Below are 15,930 nucleotides of genomic sequence, written 5' to 3'. Positions count from 1 at the left end.
CGAATGCAGGCAGGCAGGTGGACGTGCCCGCAGCAGAGCGGGCTGCCGCATGCCACGGGTCGCCCGGAGTTTTTAACCTGCAGGCTCTCTCCACCTTGGCCCCGCCAGTCCCCAGGCCTGAAATTCATCCCTAGCTGGCCAAGCCTGGGTTGTGAAAGAGCCAGGCAGGATGGGGATATGCTGGTGGGGACACACTGGAGCTGAACGCATCTCCCCCATGGACACAGCTCCGGCCGACGAGCCAGGCTATATGCCTGATGTGACATGTGTGCACCAGTGCTGGGAAAGCTGCTCCATCCCAGTCTGGCTACAAGCAACCGGACAGCACCTCCACAGCATCCCCGCGCTGCCCTCCACGCTGGCTGCTGACCCAGCACAGAGGTGACGGCTCACTCAGGCACCCACGAAGGGTCACGGAGAGCAAACAGGAGTGACACAGAAACACCACTCAATGGGGAATTCACTCCCCTGGTCCAGTTTTCCAAACCAGCTGGCAGCACCGATGCACCAGGGAGAAGTAGCATCTGCGACGCCTCTGCTAGTGCCCAGGAACGGCTCTCCCGACCCTCCTGTCGCCTCAAAGGGAATCACGCAACAGGACGCAACTGTGTGACAGCCCCGGTGGCCTGGACAGGCAAGCAGGCAGCCACACGTGATGCAGGTTGCAAAGCGTACCCCAAAGCCAAGAGCCAGGCACAAGCCATCTTTACCCAAAAAGCCACAGCCCTGTCACCGGAAAGCCAGTGGCCTCCAGTACCCCGGGAGAAGTGAAGTAACTCTCTCCCATCGGCCCCATCTGCCCGTTACGGGTGTCTGCCACTTATGAAATATTTCCAACCGCCGGCATCTTGCCCCATCCTCCTGGGCCATGATGGACAGACACACTGCCAGGAAGCAGGCTGGCACCACACAGCGCTGCGCAAGGGGCTGTGACCACAGAGGAGCCCAAGCCGAAAAGCCTGGTCCCGCGGTCCCTCTGGTCCAAGCCCAGAGGGGCTGGGAAACACAGCAGCAAGGCTTTGGGTTTATTACCATGGGATGTTTTCAACTCTGGGCACCCGAGGGAGATTTGCAGCCGGGGTCTCAGCTGGCTGCTGGGCTCTGGCACGGAGCAGAAGCCACAGCCGCCCTTGGCCGGGAGCACGGTCACCTCTTCCCCAGTCCGGCTCGCGGCGCCTCACAAGCAGCCAACTGGGACACCAGTCCACGCCACAAACAGCTGGATAAACACTTACGTCCTCATGAATCCCCTTTCCCCCGCAGGGAGGGAGGGGAACCAGGAGAAGTCCAAGCACAGCGAGTACCCGCTGGCTGCCAGACCACACGGGGCCCCTTCCCACCGCCAGCAGGACGGCTGCCGTACCAGCACCAGCTGCCCGCGCTCACCATCATCAGTGCATCCTCGATCCTCTCCCTGCAGAAGCAGCAGCTTCACGGGGGTGACTTTCTTAAGGACCCCCCCCTCCAGCACACACTTCCCCATCTCTGCTCCACGACACAGCGGCACACAGCGCGGCGAGGCACGGCCGCAGCTATTTCTCATGCACACATTTATGGCTGCAAACAGCTGAGAGCCGGGAGTGCTGACAGTGTAAATCTTTGCCGCCTCCTCCCCTGTCTGCCAGGGCAGCTCCAGTGACACCCGAGGCACCGGAGCCGCCTTGACTCTGTGCCACGCACGAGACACCGGCGATACAAGCGCCCGAACACACCGGGCTGAAACCGAAGCCCCCAGATCAGATGCACATGGACTGCAGCGGCAGCCGGTCCCCGTCCCCGCAGCCGCCATCACAACCCACCACCCTCTGCCCCAAAACCCGACCCTGCCATATTTACACCCCATGCCACAGGGCTGGCAGCTGCTTCAAAGCCTTAATTTACAGCCTCAATTCTTTGCATCCCCTGAACGCCTTCGATCTCATCCCCCGGATCCAGAACAGCCAGATCAATTTAACTCCCCGTTTAATCTTCTAAGGGCCCTGGCAAGCTCAGAGACAGCATCCTCCGGTGGGGGGTCCGTGCTCCTGGCCTTTGCCGGCTTGAACACCGCTGCGCCACTTTCCTTCAGCTGCAAAAATCACTACCTTAAAAGCCAAGGCGAGTTTCCCCCCAGCTCAGCACAACTCTCTATTGTTTCTTTTAATTTTATTTTATTCCACATGGTAATCTGTGTCCAGGCTGCTTTATTTTTAAGTGGCTCTTGCTCAATATTTACTATTGCTTGCAGCTGCGTCAGCACAGGAACACCACGCACTCCTGCCGGGTTTCCGAGGAGCCCTCCTGCAGCCATTACCCCGTGCCGATGCCATGCCACGATTTTAGTGCCGTGCTACCCTCATGGTGAATCACCGCACTGCCGGGCCTCCCGCAGCCAAGGCACACCAAAGGGCAGGGTGCGTGCACAGGGCATGGAGGGGGTTCCCTGCCTCCGTGGAAATAAATATCATCAGGCTGAGCCCTACTGCTCACCTCCTCCTCACCCAGGAGCTGGAACAGCCCCAACGCCTCGGAGACGGCGGAGGAGGAGAATATGGGAAGAAGTGGCTGCAAGGGCTCAAAGGCTCGGTGCTCACACCCCAGGTCTGCCCCCGGCATCCTGCAGACTCAGTTTCCACCGTGCAACAAAGCAAATGCAATCCGAGGTATACCGGGCGCTTCAGGGCTTGGGGCCGCAAGAGAAGGACACCGACGAGATGCCCTGAAGATCTCCCACAAGGTCACCCACCAGCTCCCTGCTGACAGCGTCTTCATGGGGGGCAGCAAGAAGCCACCCTGGTGGGGACCCAAATCCCTCTGGCAGGGGAAGGTGGCTTTTCCTCCTGCTGGAGGGGCCAGGACGGAAACCACCCCCTGGGACCCTTGACATGACATGCAGCCGGTCTGCAGAGCCTGAAACACGTGGTGTGGGGAGCACTGACCTGGTCCCACATTAGTCCTGACACACAAACACTCGAACCAGTGTCAACACTCCTGGGTCACTGCTGGCTGCTACAGCAGAAGCTTCTTCTCTGCGCCCCCAGCCTGAAATCCCCCACCACGTTGCATGTGTCTCCTTTTCCGCTGGCATAATTAAACCTGACACCCCAACGGGGGTGACCAAAACCTCCAGGTTCTCAGTATGCAACCACACAGCTTTCCTCAAATAGGAAGCAGCGACTCAGTGGGGTCTTCAGCTCCGCACTTACTAAGATGCTGTATGGAAATTAAAAAATAGTAATTTTAACGCTCAAACTGATTAGCAGAATCCCCAGGAATGCAGAACCTGGCTGCTAGATTGTAGTCTCGTCTTCCTCTCCTGATTTTCTAGAACAGCATCAAAATGTCTTTGCTCTAGTCCATCCCTCATCACGGTGAAGACCCTCCAGACACTGGTGGGTGGCACAGGGGCCCTAGGGCTGATTCTGCTCCCAGCACCGGGCGCACACCTTCGTTGCAGGTACTCCCCTTCCTTCCTAAGCACAGAAATTTAACCCACTCCATTTTTTTAATTTTTTTTTTATATCACCCAAACTCAGTGCAGAAGATGCGATGCAAACAAGTGAGCCCCCCGCTCCCGGTAAGCCAAGCCCTGCCTGCGCAATTAACCCAGCAACACCCATGTGCTGGCTGAGCCGCTGTCCCGTGCCTTCGTTAGAAAAGAGCTCGTTACCCTTCACTGCCAGAGCCGGGAGAGCTACAGAAGCTCGGTGGGGGGAGGTTATTGTGGGATGGCACGGGTGCCGGTCCCCGCATCACCTGCACCGAGTGCCTGCCAGCAGCAATTAAATCAGCCTTCAAAGAGAGATCCCAGCTTTCCCAGCACCATTAGCTGTGCCCTGGAGGGAACATGGTCTATTTTCAGCCACAATGACTTAAGACCAGGTCACCAGCAGGTTAAATGGGACTGTGCAGCATTATCTCCCTGCTCTCCCATTGAGAAATTAAACACTGCTGCGTGATGGGCAGCAGCCAGCCCTGTGGACGCACGCCGGGGTGCCCACCGAAAGGTAAATGCCACCTGCCCTCTCCACCCCTTGGCTTCCCATTGCCGGCCGTGGCCACCCGCTGCTCTGGCTGCCTTCCCTGTGTGGGGCTGGTGGGTAGGGGGCCACAGTGGGACCACCCCTGGGTTCGTCCCTGCCTGTCCTCCTGTCCAGCACGGTGAGGGCTCACGGCCAGGATGGTCCCCACCATGCCCAAGCCCAGACGTGCTGGAAGGAGCCTCAGCACCCCCCATTCTGCAAACCTAAGCCCGCACGGTGCCAAGACCGGGGCTGCTCATCTCACCCTTTCCTCCAGGAATCAGGTGGCCTGACCACAAGTCCCCAAGCTGGGGACTGCCCCAAGCCACTGGTTTCACCAAGGTTTCACCAGGGCCACCAGAGAGGTGGCATCTCCTCACGGCAGCTCAATCCACTTTGCCGGGAGGACCACCACCAAAACCCAACCAGCCACCCCGCCGCTAACATCTGGCGGGGAGGCAGCAGCTGGATGTGGGTTTGTTTTGCCTCCCAGGCCCCTGCCAGGCGCAGTCAGCACGAGCCGGGATGACTCAAAGCCCTGGGAGATGCAGCCTCCGTCGCTGCTTATTTTAAACCTTTTTGTTTGCAAAGCGGCTGCCGTGGCTCAGTGCCTGGCAAAGGGGGGTGGCACTGCAAGGGTAAACTGAGGCACAGAGCGGCACAGCAGCCCGACCAGACCTGAACACCGCAACACCAACGTGGGAGCGCTCAGCAAACAGCCAGCAACCACCGCATGACATGGGGGTCCCAGCAGCAAGAGGGGACCGGCTCCAAGAAACATCCCAGGGCTGGAACAAGGACATCGCCAATGAGCCAGCCGTGTTCAGTCAGCTCCGGCTTCATGACTCCTGCTTGGATACGGCATGGCCAGGACGGGATAAGCGCAAGGTGAAGCCAGAGACGCCCGCATGTACTGCTCCGTGTGCCACGGGGGTGAACTCATCCCTCTCCCAGAGCCCAGCACTGACCTCCACGGCATCTGCAGGGACCAAAACCACCCCGGGAGAAATTCAGCAACGGGCTGCAGACATCTGGGGGTAGAAGAAGATCCACAGATGGAGCACAATCCCATAAGCCTCTTTTCCTTAGGAAACCAGGCTCAAAAGCTCAGGCTCTCCAGCGTCTCCCAGCCTCTCCTCCTGGCCCCACATTCAGCCCTTTTTCCTTCCAGAGGCTCCTGCCCTCCCCCACATCCTCCTGAACATCAGCCCACACCACCTTTTCTGCACTGAAAAAGCGCTGAACCGTGAAGCAAAGGGGTCTTTGCGGCCGGCAAATGCCCAACACCGCACACCTCCCCGTCACTGATAATGGGAGATAAACGCAGAGGCAAATATTATGGTGGTGCGGTTTAATTCCCGATGAATTATGCAAATCCATATTCAAATTGAAGCACAGCCCTTGGGCTCTTGACAAATTGCCAAACTGGCCCTGATGTCACAAGGCAGGGACAGCCAGCCCTCCGTCAGGTGAAGCACTAGATGGATGTCCTATATATCTATATATACTCGCGCATATGTGTTTGCACATCTCAACCAGGGAGACCAAGGAGCACCTGCAAGAACGATTCAAGAGTGACTTTTGCATTTCTCCTTTCTTCCAGCTGCGTTTAGCCTGGCCAGGAAAGGCCACCGAGCTTTCGTGTCCTCCACAAGATGGAAGCGGCTTGGGTTGACGGTGAGATTCAAAGCAGGAAAGAAGATAAAATTCACCGTGGCTGGGGCTGGGAAGGAGGGGAGGCAGAGGCGGGCAGGACGGGAAAGCCTAAAAAGCTTGCGCCAATGTGAATGTCAGCCCTGAAGCCAAGGAAAGGAAGAACTGTCCACAAAATAGTCACAGAGAGGGCTCATCTGATGAAAGTAGGAATTTCCGATCCCACACAAACCCCGAACACCCATTAAAAGCAGCAGAAGAATCGCCGCTTTGTGTCGCTAATCTCATTAGGGAGAAAGCCCCGCTGTAGCGCTGGGATTGCAAAGGGAAACCCCGGCACGCTGCGCACGCCTGGAGCCCGGCGCGGTGTGCCTGCCCGGCAAACCACAGCCAGGGCAAAGGCGTGCTGGGCTTTCACCGGCACCCCGGAAAGCTGCCTGCACCCACCTTTACTCGCCTGCCTGGATCTTTACTTGCCGGAGTATTACCTGCTTGGCTTGCATGCGACGTGGCATGTAGGATGCCTCCCCACCTGGCAGATGATGACACAGAACACCAGACTTACACACTCTGCGTGGTGGTAATACGGGGGCTATTTCATTCACACGCTGCTATGGGCACTGCCTGCAAGCAGCAAAGAGCCAAATCCCTTCAAAACCCTTACTCCCAAACACGCTGGCCATTTCAATTATTATTTTTATTTTTTTTTAATTAAAAGCAATTAAACCAAATGTATTAAAGGCATGTTCAAGCCACAGGGAATTCTGCTGAGAAGGGATCAAGGGCAGAAAGGGAAGCACGGGCAATGTATCTAACCACCAAACATAAAAAGGGATCTTTGCTCGCAGTAACGCGGCACAGTAAGATGGATGATAGCAGAAGCAAGAGCAACCTTTGCAGAAGTTGCTGGGGATACAGATCCAGAGAGACAGGGCCGAGTGCCTTGGAATCTCCGTTATTCCCCTAAAAAGGCATGTTCTCTCCCAAACATACCGCATCACTCCTTCCGTTGCTCCGAGCCCACCATGTTCAGCTTGCCTGCCTGCATCCAGCTCCTTCAAAATGGCTCTTTGGCCACTGCTACGCTGGCAATAAAATTTATTCCCAAGGTCACTTCAATCCTTTTGCCACTATTTCAAGTCTCGCTGGATTTAAACAAAAAACAGCCTCAGATATACCGAGCCCTCCCTCACCCCCTCCTTTCTGCCCATCACCTCCCTGATTTAGAGATACCAAACTCTCAACTACCTTTCGCTTCCCATAACCGTCAGCGAGAACAGCTGGAGAGGAAAACCGGAGCATATTGTGCACCCAACAGCTGATCCTCACGGCGTGGGGAGAGAGCCCAACTGTCACTGCCGCAGCGCTGCCGTACGGCAGGGCTCCTGCCACACCGTCCTCCCCAGCCAGCGTGGACGGGGATGGGTATAAAGAGTTTGTGCGGTTGCCATCCCCTTGGTGTTAAAAAGCTGGAGAGAAGCGAATGATAAGCAACGCAAAAAAATAGCAGAGAGAGATGGTGGTTTTCCCCAGCCGGTGGGTGCGTCGCGATGCCTGCAGACATCCAGTTTTGCCATCCCAGAGTGAAGCCAGCCAGAAACGCGGGGAGAAGAAAAACCCCAAATCCTCATGGCCAAGGAGAGGCAGCACCCTGCAGGGCAGCCGGGCCAGAGTGCTCCCCTCCCAAACTTTCCTTTTTAAAGAGCATCCCCAGCTGGAAAAGCCAGCGAGGGGCTGCCGCAGCTGGATGCGGTGCTGCTCCCTCGCCCCGGCCCTGCAGGCAGGGAGCTCGGGGCTGCCCTCGGCTCCCCCCGCCTTCCCCAACCCCGCCTGCATTTTTGGGTCGGTTCAGGCCCCACCGTGCTCTCCGTTTTCAGCAGCGAGGCAGAACAAAGCACTCCCTTGTCCTCAGCACCTCAAGCAGGCGATGCTGGATCACATTACCTAACCCAGACCAACATCTCCCCGTCCCGGCAAGGCAGCTTTCGTGTCGGCACATGCCAGGCTGGCCCCGATTCCCTGCACCACCTCCTGCCCGAAACTTTAACTGGACCAGTTTAGTACACGCCGAAAACACACGGGGCCTTGTTTCAACTCGTCGGGCACTAACCCCAGCTAAAGGAGGTGATCCGACAGCCTCCCGCCGGTCGCAGCCGCGGCTGAGCCGCAAGGCGCTCACCTGGAAGGCTGCCGTAACGATGTTAATTCCCCTTAACAATGTTCATTTCCATATTCATCAGAAGATGGTGAAATGACAAGATGGGGGGTTATTTACTATATAATTATAAACTAATTTCAGCTTTACCCTGGGTTATCCTAGGAAAGAGATCTAAAATTTCCCTTACGAAAGCCCTGCTCTGCTAACCATGTCTGCAGCGAAATTAATTCCCGGTGATTTCCATTTCTCCAACAGCTGCTGTGCTGGGAAAGAGCAGGAGCCTGTCCCCAATGCCAGGGACCTGCCTGGTGCCCCATGCCATCCCCAGCTAGGATTTCTAACACCGGCACATCCTCCGGATCACATTTTCACTGGCACACCAACAGCTGGGGCTGGGACCAGTGGTTGTCCAAACCCGCCAAGGAGACTCGGTGCTGGGTGGGGGGCAAGGCTCGCTGGGTGTGGGAGAAGGGCTGCTAGAAACCACACTAATAAAGCACATCTTCACCAGCACCCTGTATCAGAGACAGGGCCAGGCTCCTGCCCATTCAGCTGGGGAAGGTATTAGAAACCCTAACACAGCGGAGGATCCCGCAGGACCTCGCTCTGAGCAAGTTTACGTCACCACATTGGCTCTTGGGCTTTCGTCCGTGGTCCAAGCCCAACGTCCCTACCACCAGCTACTGCCACTTGGGATGGGAACTTCAGCTGGGGCTGGAGGACAGGGTGGACAGTCCTTCCCACCCTTCCTGAAGGACGGAGATGCCACCCCACAACGCACCCAACCACCAGGACCTCGGGGAAACCACGGGGACATCAGAGAAACGCACCCCCAGCACCCCAGGAACGCATGGTGGGAGACTGCAAAAATGCAGAAGTCCCCTTTTTTCCTCCCATTTCATCCCCACTGCAAAACCGGAGACCGCTCCTGCCTTGCTCACAGCCTACGAGTTGGCCGCGGGCCCAAGGGAGCTGCAGGGGCATCATTTAATGGCCGAGCCCTTCCTCCGCCCCCGGGGATGCCAGGTGTAAATGGGAAAGTGCGACGGGTCTGAGCACAACATCTCTGCCCCGCGCAGGCCAGCATCACCTCCCCGAACCCTACTGGGACAAGCTCACTGCTCTGCCTGAAAACACATATCACAAAGCATCTAATTTCACCGGGGCCCCAAGGGAGGAGAAACATCTCCCCAGGCAGGTCTCCAGCCAGTCCACATTCCTCCCAGTGTTACACCACAAGGCCCTGTCCCAAGGAGCCCCCCACGGTCAGCCCCTCGCACCACCCCCTGGGCGGGCAGGGAGGGGGAACCGCGATTTCAAGGGCCATTAAACACCGATAGTATTTTCCTTGGAGCATCAAAACCAAAAAAATTCCACCGCTGGTCCGGGAGCCCGCTCCTTCCCAGCCCAGCTACAGGGAGGAGGTGGGCACAGCTCGGTCCAGCACCGCATCAGTGCTATCCCAGTGTCTCCTATCAGTGAAGCGATTTTAGCATGGATGCAGTTTAGATGAGCAAATTGTGCTTCTGCTGGCACCGCCGACGGCAAGGCCTCCTCTGCAAAATCTGCGGGCTCAGCAGAAGCACAATTTTGCCATTATAAGGATGGCTACAGTGGGATTTTGCTGGCACAGCAAAGCTATCCTGGGGGGGGAGGGTATTTTTTTTTTTCCCCCATGGTCCAACCTGGCCCAGCTGTCTGGAAAACTTCTCCCTGGGCACAACAGGCCTGGAAGCAGGGATGGTCTCCAATCCACCTTAAATCCCTGCATTTGAATGCATATGCTAATGTGGAAGTAGGAAAGCAAGCAAACCAAAATCTCTCCCCTCACCTGACCACCTTCCTTTCAGCCATTGCTTTCGAGCTGGATTTAGCACAAAGTCAGCTCTGCTCATACAGGTGTGTCCCTTTTCCCAGGCACTGGAAAGTGTTTCTGAAGCATATTTTAATGGAAGAGGCTGGGCATCCTTTTATACAAACACAGATCTGCTCCGGTAGCCCCCCACATACGCATCCCACCCAAGAAAGGATACCCGAGTACATGGCAAAAAGCAGATTTTTATTATTTTAAACTCAGAGAGTCTTTTTTGCATGTGCATGATATTTGCTCGCACACAGACCTGCTGCTCGGCAGGGACGCAGTCCCAGAGCAGCCCTTCACAATCGAGTCCAAGGGAGCCTTTTCCACCTCCCCCAAAACACAGAAGCTGCCAAGGACAACGCGCCCACCATGGGATGGAGCTGAGACCAGGACCCTCGCTTCGACCCGAAGATGGTGGGGTAGGGAAGGAGCAAACCTATAAACCCCTCCACGTTTTGAGCCGCGGGCTGCAGAGCACAGCGAGCTACTGCTTTAATGGACTCAGCCGCCTGGCTCCATCGATTGCAGCCTCTTTTTATGCAAGGTCTTCCCGACAAGCTCGGCCGCTGCCAGGGATAAAATTCCATTGCAAACAGTCACCTTCCTCCCCCAGCCCTCGGCAGGGCCCGTCGGGAGCACCCCGCTGCTCTTCGGCCCCCATAACTGCCCCTGCCCTCCTCGGGGATGGGGAGATGGCGATGCCCAAGAGCGTAAGGGGGAACACGGGACGGCAGCCCCGCAGCCGAAGGCTGGCTCACCTCCCGCCTCAGCCTCCAGCTCACTGCTCCCTCCGTGTGCTTCCAACAAAGGGGCTTCTGTCCCCGTCCCCCCTGCCTGCACGGCAGCGGCCGAAATGCTACCATGGAAGAGAAACCCCCTAGGGAAAGAGCCAAGGGTCCAGGGGTCACTGCGCACAGTCCAGGCGCCCATATTTTGGCGCTGGGGCAGAGCCCGGACTGCCGTAACGAGCAGAGGGTACGAGAAAAAATAAGGAGTCGGTGCCGGCGATAACTGGATTCTCAAATATGGCCAATCGCGCTATTTTTACAGGGGCGTATTTATTTTAGGAGGACGCTGGGACGGATTCAACAGTCTCTTTCTTCAGCCTGGCAGTATTTAAAGATCGGTTTGAACTGGCTCTATTTAAAGGCTTTGCCTCCTGCCTACTTTTCTTAACCCCTTGCACAAGCCTTTGCTTTCCGCCCTTCCAAACCCCTCCTAAAAACAAAACAAACCAAAAAAAAAAAAACCACAACAACAAAAAAAAACACACACACCAACATCAACACTGCAAACACAAACCTACAAAGGGCCCCTCCGTAGCAGGAAGCAATCATCATTTCAAACGATATTGTTAAAGCCGTAAAAAAAAAAAAAATAATCCCTGCCTATCCCACTGCTGTGGTATAATGGAAGTTTCAACTGTTAATTGTACGTATCTTTTTAGCAGTTTAGCCTGGTTGTGAATTGCTGTGCCGAGGAGAAGCCAATCTCACAGAGCAAGCTTTGCGAGCAATCATCCCGGGGAGCGCACGGGGGAGAGCTGGGCACCACGGAGGTGCAGGTGGGAATGGGAGAGATTTTCAAATAATTCAGAGAAAGGAAAATAAAAATACTAAGAATACATTAAAAAAAAAAGCAAAACATTGGAGGGATCACAAAACTCATTCCCTCTGTGAGGGGCCCCAAATCCAAGGCTCGCTCCCAGCCCAAGGGCTTGCGGCGCAGTGGGAAAGCTTGTGGACGGCGGCAGGGAGCAATGCTTTGTCGGCTCAGCCGGACCTCAGCACCTCCCTCCCGGGCTGCCTGGATTTCAGGGAAGCACCAGAAAAGGAAACTTTGGGAGGGGAAATAAAAGAAAACAAAAAAAAAAGAAAAAAGAAAAAAGAAAAAATCACCCAATAAAAAAAACACCAAACAACAACAAAAAAAAGAAACAACCCGCACTCAGTTTGGCTTGAGATTGTCCAGACAAATTTTTGCAGAGATTGTATTCTGCTTTACCAGGAGGTGGAGGCGGGGGTGTGGGGGGAATACCGAGAACAAAAAAAGGGAGGGAAAAAAAAAAACAGACAAAAGGGAAGGAAAAAAGGTGTTTGCCCATGTGCTTGGCTTCATAGCCTTCGCTTTACACCTCTCCTCTTAGCACCTGGGAAATTGGCACTGCCACCTAGTCTAAAACCAATAAATCTTTTTCCCTCGATTCGGGCTGCTTCCTTCTCTGCAGATGTTGGCAATCAGGTTTGCAAATTTCAAAGTCATTCATCCCGGGCGGCTGGGAGAAAAGCAGGTTTATTATTGCAAAACCTGTCACCCTCCCAACGCCTAAAGTAAACTCCGAGTCACCTCTCCACGCCCAGGGGAAAGAAAGGGGAAAAAAAAAAAAAAAAAATAGAGCCAGAGACGGAAATCAAACGGTCAGAAATCCCTCGCGTCCTCCCAGGGCAAGCTCGGCGGCAGCTCGGCTAAACAACGGGCAGCAGTGCGGGCAGGAGGGTGCAGGCAGCGTCCTCCCGGCGGCTGCCGGACCCCGCGTTATCCCCCCCTGCGAGTCGCTGGGAAAGGGAGCTCGCAATGGGGGAAAAAATAAAAATCCCTCCAAAAAAAAAAAAAAGGAATTTAAGCAAATAAATAACAAGCTGACTGGGGAAAAAAAAATAAAGCCCGTACATTTCAACGTCTGCTTCTTTTTTTTTTTTTAATGCAGAGGCAGTCGCGGGGCTGCCCGGGGATGGAGCGGGTCGAGAAGGGAAAAAATACAAGGAGGGAGCAGCCCCTGGATGGAAGTTTTGTTTGCAGGTTTAAAAAATAATAATTACCAAGGAAAAAAAAAAAAGAAAACACAAAAAAACCACCAAAACCCGCACTGCCGGCAGCGCTGCCCAGAGGAGGCAGGGACCGCGGCTAGGCTCGGGCTGCACCGCCCGCCCTTCCCGAGCGTCGGCACGGAGGGAAATTACCAAAACTGCGCCGTTTTGCCCCTTTTTCCAGCCCGAGGATGGTTTTTTGCCTAACCGTGAAGCAGCCGGCGGGGCAGCGCAGCCTCGTCCCCTCCGCACCCCGATCAGCTTCTCTCCCAGCCTTCCCGAAAATCGGCTTTATTCCTCGGATTTATTCCACAAAACACCCGCAGCCGCCTCGGCGGGGATTTTCCTCGGTGCCAACAAAACCGTGCGCTGGGCGGGGGGGGAGGGAATATTTTTATCGGTTAGGAGCGATTTTTGTCCCCATTCCCTTATTTTTTTTCCCCATTCCCTTTTTTTTTTCCCCATTCCCCTATTTTTTTTTCCCCCCATTCCCCTATTTTTTTTCCAAACCAAAGCCAGGCGAAGCAAAAAAAAACCTAAGGGAAAACATGCGAAAAAGCTGCAAGCATACATCTCTGTATTACTATATTTTTCTGCCCTTAAAGCCCCGCCGGCTGCCGGCCCCGGGGGTCCGCAGCACCGTCCGCTGCCCGCAGAGATGGGAAGATGGGGGGGTCTGCCGGTGGAAGGTGGGGTGGGTGGGGGGGGAATCCGCGGAGCCTTACCCGGGTGGGAGTGGAGGCTGATGCCCGATGCGAGGAACTTGCCGGGCTGGAGGGCGGCGGGGAGCCCGGCGGCCATGGGACCGGCGGCGGGGGCCAGGCGGCCGGTGGCTCCCAGGCGGTGGCTCTCCATGGCCAGCCCGGAGAGCAGCGGAGGGGGGCCGTGTACCGAGCGGGGGGGCCCGAAATCTCGGCCATCCATCATCCACTCGCCGGCTTCAAGGAGTCTCCCGGATCGCTGTCGGTGCCCGCCACCGCCTTCCCCCCCCCCCGCCCCCCACCCCCCTCCTCCTCCTCCTCCTCCCCCAAAAAATCAGATGGTTTTCAAAAATAAGGCGTCCAAGCGTCCCATGGCGCGGTGCAGGGAGCCAGCCCCGGCGCGGCGGTCTCGGCGCTGCCTGCAAGAGAGAAGGGGGGTGCGGTGAGCCAACCTGCCCCAAACCCCGATCCCAGCCACCCCCAATAAATACCCCCCCCAAAAACCCACCCTCATCTTCCCGACCGGGGGGGGGGGGGGGGAGTTGGGGGGGGTGGGAGAGTGGAGAGGGAATAATAATCCAAGGAAAACTTGTGGCAAAGGGCGGGAAAAAAAAAAAACACTTAAGCATTTAATTTTTTTCAAAAAAAGTGTTAAATTTGTCACCCCCAAAGCCGGGGAGCGCCCCGCCGCAGCGCCCGCAGCCCGGCTCCGGCGGGACCGACCCGGCGGGGAATCGGCATGGCATTTCTCTCCGCGGAGGGCAAGAAAACAAACACCAAAAAAAAAAAAACCCAAACCAAAACAAATCTCAAAACAACAAAAAAATTCTTTTTTTTTTTGTTTTGTTTTTGGTTTGTTTTTTTTTTCCGTGGGGCTGCGTTACCCCGCCGAAAGCCGCCCCGGGCAGCGGGAGGCAGCTCCCGCCGGGGAAGGGGCTCCGGCGGCAGCATCGCTTCCCCAGCTCCATTTCTCGCTTCTTTTCCCCCATTCCCAAAGCTCCAAACCGCCGCTTGGGTGGGTTTTGGGTGGTTTTTTTTCCCCCCCTCCCGTTTTTTCCCAGCGCCGCTCCCGCTCGGGAAAACAAAACACGTCTTATTATTTCCCGACAGAGTGAAAAAAAATATATATCTATTAAAAATATATATATTTGTACTTGCAGCCTGATGAAACGATCCCCCCGCCCGTCGGGTTTTGCACCGGGATAGCGAGAAATAATAAACACTGCGGGGAATAAAGTGGGTTTTTCTCTGTCCCCCGTCCCCCCCCCCCCTTCCCCAGCGCTCCCGGAGCCCCGGGAGCCGCCGCTCCGCTCCGCCCCGGCTCCGCCGCCCTTCCCGGCTCCTCGCCGGCCGCTGCCAGCGCGGGGGAGGGGGGGGTGCCGGGCCAAGAAATGATTAACAAAAAAACCAAAAAAAAACAAAAAAAAAAGAAGGAAAAAAAAGGAGAAAAAATGCAAAATAATAAGAAAAATCCCACCGCCTTGATTTTTGGTTGTTGGTTGGGTTTGTTTTTGGGTTTTTTTTTTTTATTTGGGTGAAATTAAAAAAATTAAATTAAATCCTGCCTGCGTGGCTGAGCGGGGCGAGTCTCACCCCGGGGCTGCGGGAGCGGCCGGATCCCGGCTTGTAACTACTAAAACCAAGGGGGAAAAAAAAAATTTTAAAAGGCTAAAGAGGGGCAAAAAAGCGAGGCGGGATGGGGGGGGGGGGGGGAGGACGGGGACGGGACAGGGGACGCCCCCCGCTCCGCTCCGGGGGAGGGAAGCGGGTCCTACCTCGGCGCGGTCAGGCCGCCTGGTCGCGGGGCATGGCGGCGGTGCGGGGCTGGGGCGGGGGGTGCCGGCTCGCCGCCCTGCCCGCCGCCCGGCTCCGCTCCGTTCCGCTCCTCAGGGTTAACGCGGGAGCGACGCGGTGGCCGCGCCATGGAGCGGCGGGGCCCCGCCGAGCTGCAGCATCGCCTCACACACACACCCACCCCCTCACACACACACAGCCCCCCCCCCCCCCGCTCCTGACCGGGCCCGCGCGCGGCTCGGCGGCGCTTAAAAAAAAAAAAAAGAGGTTAAAAAAAATTTAAAAAAAAAATTAAAAAAGGGAGAGCGCGAGCGCGGGGCGGGAGGGAGGGGAAAGAAGAAGAGAGGAGAAGAAAAAAAAAAAAAAAAAAAAAGGCGGGGGGGGGGTGGAAAACGGCGGCGCCGGGGCCCATGAAACACGCATTGTTCTCGGCGCGACCGGGGCGGGCCCGCCGCCCGTTCGCGCCGTCGCATTGGTCGGCCGGCTTGTCACTCACCGCCGGGTAAACAGGCGGCAGTTTCCAGGCTCCCCGCTCCCCCCCCCCCCCGCCCCTCACGGTGAGGCGCTCCCGCCGCCGTTTCCAGGCTCCCCCTCCCCTCACTCTCCCGCTCGGGGCTGGCGGCGGTTGGCGGGGGAAGCGGCCTCGGGTCCCCGTTTGTGCCCCCCCCCAGCTCTGAGGAAGCTGCCGGCGAGGTGGGGGTCCCGCCCCACGACCCCCCTACCCTTTATTATCTGTGGGGTATAAATCGTTCCGTCCCCCCCCCCTCCACCAAGCGTCGGCTGAGGGACGTGAGAGCCGCCCCCCCCCCGGTAAGGTCTGAGGGGGAAGTGCCGCCGGGCCCTCTCCCACGGCCCCGCCGCGGACAAAGCGGCCTTTGAGGGAGAGCGGGAGAGGCTGGGGGGGGGGGGAGAGGGTCTCCTTCCCTCCCTGCGGGCCCCGCCCCCCCCCCAAAAT

The 15,930-nt window shown here is 56.6% G+C and overlaps 1 protein-coding gene across 6 annotated transcripts in view; it reads right to left on the bottom strand.

Moving 5' to 3' along the window:
* Nucleotides 1–15,693, bottom strand: part of TNRC18 (trinucleotide repeat containing 18) — a 59,475-nt gene extending 43,782 nt beyond the window's left edge. For 4 of the 6 annotated variants that reach the window (XM_075058734.1, XM_075058736.1, XM_075058737.1 and 1 more), the window contains exons 1-2: nt 14,957–15,692; nt 13,206–13,600 (exon numbers count right to left, since the gene is read on the bottom strand). In XM_075058734.1, the coding sequence (XP_074914835.1) occupies nt 13,206–13,407 (202 nt within the window). In that variant the 5' untranslated portion in view covers nt 13,408–13,600; nt 14,957–15,692. Of the gene's footprint in view, nt 1–13,205; nt 13,601–14,956 lie in introns of all 6 variants that reach the window. The other 2 variants (XM_075058739.1, XM_075058740.1) reach the window with 1 other exon arrangement.
* Between the last annotated feature and the right edge of the window lie 237 nt (nt 15,694–15,930).

This window comes from Buteo buteo, chromosome 27, assembly GCF_964188355.1.
Source record: "Buteo buteo chromosome 27, bButBut1.hap1.1, whole genome shotgun sequence".
Classification (NCBI taxonomy): Eukaryota; Metazoa; Chordata; class Aves; order Accipitriformes; family Accipitridae; genus Buteo; species Buteo buteo.
The sequence above is the reverse complement of the archived record's forward strand: the minus strand, read 5'-3'. Positions and strand labels throughout refer to the sequence as shown.